The sequence below is a fragment of the Carcharhinus amblyrhynchos genome, unplaced genomic scaffold (assembly GCF_965287045.1).
Source record: "Carcharhinus amblyrhynchos unplaced genomic scaffold, sCarAmb.v2.hapA chromosome_167, whole genome shotgun sequence".
In the NCBI taxonomy this organism is placed as follows: Eukaryota; Metazoa; Chordata; class Chondrichthyes; order Carcharhiniformes; family Carcharhinidae; genus Carcharhinus; species Carcharhinus amblyrhynchos.
The window spans coordinates 157,501-163,501 of record NW_027649907.1 but is presented as its reverse complement, the minus strand read 5'-3'; the positions used below and the strand labels follow the sequence as shown (position 1 = coordinate 163,501).

General features: G+C 58.7%; 1 protein-coding gene across 1 annotated transcript in view; it reads left to right on the top strand.

Moving 5' to 3' along the window:
- Positions 1-1,931: 1,931 nt before the first annotated feature.
- LOC145338764 (haptoglobin-like) overlaps positions 1,932-6,001 on the top strand; it is a 52,539-nt gene continuing 48,469 nt past the window's right edge. The window contains exons 1-4 of the mRNA XM_080183151.1: positions 1,932-1,974; positions 2,054-2,188; positions 2,713-2,748; positions 5,451-5,483. Coding sequence (XP_080039277.1) covers positions 1,932-1,974; positions 2,054-2,188; positions 2,713-2,748; positions 5,451-5,483 — 247 coding nt within the window. The remainder of the gene's footprint in view (positions 1,975-2,053; positions 2,189-2,712; positions 2,749-5,450; positions 5,484-6,001) is intronic.

The following is a 6,001-nucleotide window of genomic DNA, read 5'->3' as shown; positions in this document are numbered from 1 at the left end:
AGGTTATTACAGAAGGTCAGGGGACATGGAGTTGGGTGTAGGGTGTTAGCGTGGATAGAAGATTGGTTGTCAAATAGGAGACAGAGAGTGGGGGTCAACGGGTGCTATTCGGATTGGCGGATGGTGACTAGTGGAGTGCCCCAGGGGTCGGTGCTGGGGCCTCAGCTATTTACCATTTATATAGATGATCTGGAGGAGGGAACCGAGTGTAGGGTGTCGAAATTTGCTGATGACACCAAGATTGGGGGAAAGGCAAATTGTGCGGAGGGTGTGGAGAGTCTGCAGAAGGATCTAGATAGGCTGGGCAAATGGGCCAGGAAATGGCAAATGGAATTTAATGTTGGCAAGTGCGAGGTGGTCCACTTTGGTAGGAATAATGGTAGGAAGGACTATTACTTACTGGACGAAAAACTGCAGCATGCGACTGTGCAGAGGGTCCTCGGGGTCCTTGTGCATGAGTCGCAAAAACCCAGCTTGCAGGTGCAACAGGTGGTCAGGAAGGCGAATGGGATGCTGGCCTTCATAGCGAGGGGGATTGAATATAAAAGTAGGGAGGTCTTGCTGCAGCTGTATAGGGCATTGGTGAGGCCGCAACTGGAGTACTGTGTGCAGTTTTGGTCGCCGCACTTACGCAAGGATATTTTGGCCTTGGAGGGAGTGCAGAGGAGGTTTACTAGGCTGATACCGGAGTTGAGGGGGTTGAGCTATGAGGAGAGGCTGAATAAACTGGGCTTGTATCGTTAGAGTTTAGAAGAATGAGGGGAGATCTCATTGAGACGTATAAGATGATGAATGGGATGGATAGGATAGAGGTGGAGAGACTCTTCCCGCTCAAAAAAGACAGTAGGACTAGGGGGCACAGCCTCAAGATAAAGGGGAGGCGGTTTAGAACGGAGTTGAGGAGGAACTTCTTCACTCAAAGGGTGGTGAATCTCTGGAATTCTCTGCCCGTTGAGGTGGTGGATGCTGCCTCGCTAAATATTTTTAAGACGCGGGTTGATGGGTTTTTGATAAGAGAGGGGATTAAGGGTTATGGGGAGAGGGCGGGAATGTGGAACTGAGCCACGACAGATCAGCCATGATCTTATTGAATGGCGGGGCAGGCTCGAAGGGCTGGATGGCCGACTCCTGCTCCTATTTCTTATGTTCTTATGTACCCCCCTGTCTCCCTATCCCCTCAATTAGACCCACACTCGGAGCACAGTTCCCGACTCCCTATCCGCTCGGTTAAACCAACACTTGGAGCCCAGTTCCAGTCACCTGATCCCCTCGGTTAGACCCACACTCGGAGCGCAGTTCCCGTCTCCCTTTCCCCTCGGTTAGACTCACACTCGGAGCACAGTTCCCGTCTCCCTCTCCCCTCAGTTAGACTCACACTCGGTGCACAGTTCCCGACTCCCTATCCCCTTGATTTCACCACACTCGGAGCACAGTTCCCGTCTCCCTATCCCCTCGATTAGACCCACACTCAGAGCACAGTTCCCGACACCCTATCCCCTCGGTTAGACCCACACTCAGAGCACAGTTCCCATCTCCCTATCCCCTCGGTTAAACCCACACTAGGAGCACAGTTCCGGTCTCCCTATCCGCTCGGTTAGAACCACACTCGGAGCTCAGTTCCCGTCTCCCTATCCCCTCAGTTAGACCCACGCTCGGAGCACCGTTCCCGTCTCCCTATCCCCTCGGTTAAAACCACACTAGGAGCACAGTTCCGGTCTCCCTATCCCCACGGTTAGACCCACACTCGGAGCTCAGTTCCCGTCTCCCTATCCCCTCGGTTAGACCCACACTCGGAGCACAGTTCCCGTCTCCCTATCCCCTCGGTTAGACCCACACTCGGAGCTCAGTTCCCGTCTCCCTATCCCGACTGAGGAAAGATTAGAGGGGGGAGCGGCGAGATTGTGGGGCTGGGGTTATAATTCGATCAAACAATGGCCGATCGAAGGGGAGAGCAGGAATTGGACGGGCAGAAGGGTCTGTTTGAATCCTGCGTTGGTTCGATCTCAGTGTCCCAGATTGAGGAATTCTCCTTCCCTCCCTTTCTATCTCTCAGTTTCGTGCGGCGTTCCGAAGGATATCGAACACGGACACTTTGAATACGTGACAACGCACGGGGTCACGTCGTATCTCTCTGCGATCAAATATACTTGTGACGCAAACTACCACGAAACAGATTTCAGCGATGAAGGTGGGTTCGAGAAATCTGTCCACAGACAGAGCTGAGGGAGCACCGCACTGTGGGAGGGTCAGTGCTGAGGGAGCACCGCACTGTGGGAGGGTCAGTGTTGAGGGAGCACCGCACTGTGGGAGGGTCAGTGCTGAGGGAGCACCGCACTGTGGGAGGGTCAGTGCTGATGGAGCGCCGCACTGTGGGAGGGTCAGTGCTGAGGGAGCGCCGCACTGTGGGAGGGTCAGTGCTGAGGGAGCGCCGCACTGTGGGTGGGTCAGTGCTGAGGGAGCGCCACACTGTGGGAGGGTCAGTGCTGAGGGAGCGCCGCACTGTGGGTGGGTCAGTGCTGAGGGAGCGCCGCACTGTGGGAGGGTCAGTGCTGAGGGAGCGCCACACTTTGGGTGGGTCAGTGCTGAGGGAGCGCCGCACTGTGGGAAGGTCGGTGCTGAGGGAGTGCCGCACTTTGGGAGTAACTTACCAGGGAACGTTGGATTTTGGAACTGGGTCTAACAGTGTATTATCTCCATCTGTTTTTTAAACAGATTCTGTGGAATCTTCGGAGAACGCGGACAGGCATGGTGAGTGTCTTTGCAATGTTTAGTATTCTGGGCTCTCTGGAGACCTGGCATGGCAGAATGAAACTGGGTAATTGTTGGATTTCTCGCTGGGGGAGCATTTGAGGGAACAGTGATCATAGTTCTGTCTCCTTCACACTCGCACTCGGGTCAGTGCCAAGGGAGCGACGCACTGTGGGAGGGACAGTGCAGAGGAACGCCACTGTGTGGGAGGGTCAAAGCTGAGGGAGCGCCGCACTGTGGGAGGGTCAGTGCTGAGGGACTGTCGCACTGCGGGAGGGTCAATGCTGAGGGAGCGCCGCACTCTGGGTGGGTCGGTGCTGAGGGAGCGCCGCACTGTGGGAGGGTCAGTGCTGAGGGAGCGCTGCACTGTGGGAGGGTCGGTGCTGAGGGAGCGTCGCACTGTGGGAGGGTCAGTGCTGAGGGAGCGTCGCACTATGGGAGGGTCGGTGCTGAGGGACTGTCGCACTGTGGGAGGGTCAGTGCTGAGGGAGTGCCACACTGTTAGAGGGCCAGTGCTGAGTGAGCGCCTCACTGTGGGAGAGTTAGTGCTGAGGGAGCGCCGCACTGTGGGAGGGTCAGTGCTGAGGGAGCACCGCACTGTGGGAGGGTCAGTGCTGAGGGAGTGCTGCACTGTGCGAGGGTCGGTGCTGAGGGACTGTCGCACTGTGGGAGGGTCAGTGCTGAGGGACTGTCGCACTGCGGGAGGGTCAATGCTGAGGGAGCGCCGCACTCTGGGAGGGTCAGTGCTGAGAGAGCGCCGCACTGTGGGAGAGTCAGTGCTGAGCGAGTGCCGCACTGTGGGAGAGTCACTACTGAAGGGGCGCCGCACTGTAGGAGGGTCAGTGCTGAGGGAGTGCCGCACTGTGAGAGGGCCAGTGCTGAGTGAGCGCCTCACTGTGGGAGAGTTAGTGCTGAGGGAGCGCCGCACTGTGGGAGGGTCAGTGCTGAGGGAGCACCGCACTGTGGGAGGGTCAGTGCTGAGGGAGTGCCGCACTGTGGGAGGGTCGGTGCTGAGGGCGCGCCGCACTGTGGGAGGGTCAGTGCTGAGGGAGCGTCGCACTATGGGAGGGTCAGTGCTGAGGGAGTGCCGCACTGTGGGAGGGTCGGTGCTGAGGGAGCGCCGCACTATGGGATGGTCAATGCTGAGGGTGCGCCGCACTGTGGGAGGGTCAGTGCTGAGGGAGCGCCGCACTGTGGGAGGGTCAGTGCTGAGGGAGCGTCGCACTATGGGAGGGTCAGTGCTGAGGGAGTGCCGCACTGTGGGATGGTCGGTGCTGAGGGAGCGCCGCACTGTGGGAGGGTCGGTGCTGAGGGACTGTCGCACTGTGGGAGGGTCAGTGCTGAGGGACTCTCGCACTGCGGGAGGGTCAATGCTGAGGGAGCGCCGCACTCTGGGAGGGTCAGTGCTGAGGGAGGGCCGCACTGTGGGAGGGTCAGTTGTCTGGGAGGGCCGCACTGTGGGAGGGTCAGTGCTGAGGGAGCGCCGCACTGTGGGAGGGTCAGTGCTGAGGGAGCGTCGCACTATGGGAGGGTCAGTGCTGAGGGAGTGCCGCACTGTGGGAGGGTCAGTGCTGAGGGAGCGCCGCACTGTGGGAGGGTTGGTGCTGAGGGAGCGCCGCACTGTGGGAGGGTCGGTGCTGAGGGAGCACCGCACTGTTGGAGGGTCAGTGCTGAGGGTGCGCCGCACTATGGGAGGGTCAGTGCCGAGGGAGCGCCGCACTGTGGGAGGGTCAGTGCTGAGGGAGCGCCGCACTGTGGGAGGGTCAGTGCTGAGGGAGTGCCGCACTTTGGGACGGTCGCTGCTGAGGGAGTACCGCACTGTGGGTGGGTCAGTGCTGAGGGAGCAGCGCACTGTGGGAGGGTCAGTGCTGAGGGAGCGCCGCACTGTGGGAGGGTCAGTGCTGAGGGAGCGCCGCACTGTGGGAGGGTCAGTGCTGAGGGAGCACCGCACTGTGGGAGGGTCAGTGCTGAGGGAGCGCCGCACTGTGGGAGTTTGTCTCCAGGATTTGGTCATACCTGGCACAGGTTCTAACAATGTTTTATTTCAATCTTTTATTTTAACCAGGTTTTCGCATGTAGCCAAACAGGCAATCTAAAATGGCATTTTGTTTTTTTACCAGGTTTTCACATTTAACCCAGGGGGCACTATGACAGTGAGTGTTTTTACAGTATTTATTGCTCTGGGCTCTGTGGAGATCCTGTTGTGGATCTGAATAAGCATGGTTTATATTGGATTGGCAGTGCTGAGGGACACGGGACTGTGGGAGGGTCAGTGCTGAGGAAGCACCGCACTGTGGGAGGGTCAGTGCTGAGGGAGCACCGCACTGTGGGAGGGTCACTGCTGATGGAGCGCCGCACTGTGGGAGGGTCAGTGCTGATGGAGCGCCGCACTGTGTGAGGGTCAGTGCTGAGGGAGCACCGCACTGTGGGAGGGTCAGTGCTGAGAGAGCGCCGCACTGTGGGAGGGTCAGTGCTGAGAGAGCGCCGCACTGTGGGAGGGTCAGTGCTGAGAGAGCGCCGCACTGTGGGAGCGTCAGTGCTGAGGGAGCGCCGCACTGTGGGAGGGTCAGTGCTGATGGAGCGCCGCACTGTGGGAGGGTCAGTGCTGAGAGAGCGCCGCACTGTGGGAATTTGTCTCCAGGATAAGTTTGTTCCTGGAACAGGTTCAGCCCGTGTTTTATTTCAGACTTTTGTTTAACCAGGTTTTGGCATTGACCCCAGGGGGCACCATGACGGTGAGTGTTTTTACAATGTTACTTCCTCTGTGCTCTGAGGAGATCTTGATATGTATCTGAATAAGGGTGGTTTATGATGGACTCGCAGTGTTGAGGGAGCGCCGCAATGTGGGAGGGTCAGTGCTGAGGGAGGGCCGCACTGTGGAGGGTCAGTGCTGAGAGAGCGCCGCATTGTGTGAGGGTCAGTGCTGCGGGAGCGCCACACTGTGCGAGTGTCAGTGTTGAGGGAACGTCGCACTGTGGGAGGGTCAGTGCTGAGGGAGCTCCGCACTGTGTTAGGGTCAGTGCTGAGGGAGTGCCGCACTGTGGGAGGGCGTTGCTGATGGAGCACTGCACTGTGGGAGGGTCAGTGCTGAGGGAGCTCCGCACTGTGTTAGGGTCGGTGCTGAGGGAGCACCGCTCTGTGGGAGGGTCAGTGCTGAGGGAGCACCGCACTGTGGGAGGGTCAGTGCTGATGGAGCACTGCAGTGTGGGAGGGTCAGTGCTGAGGGAGCACCGCACTGTGGGAGGGTCAGTGC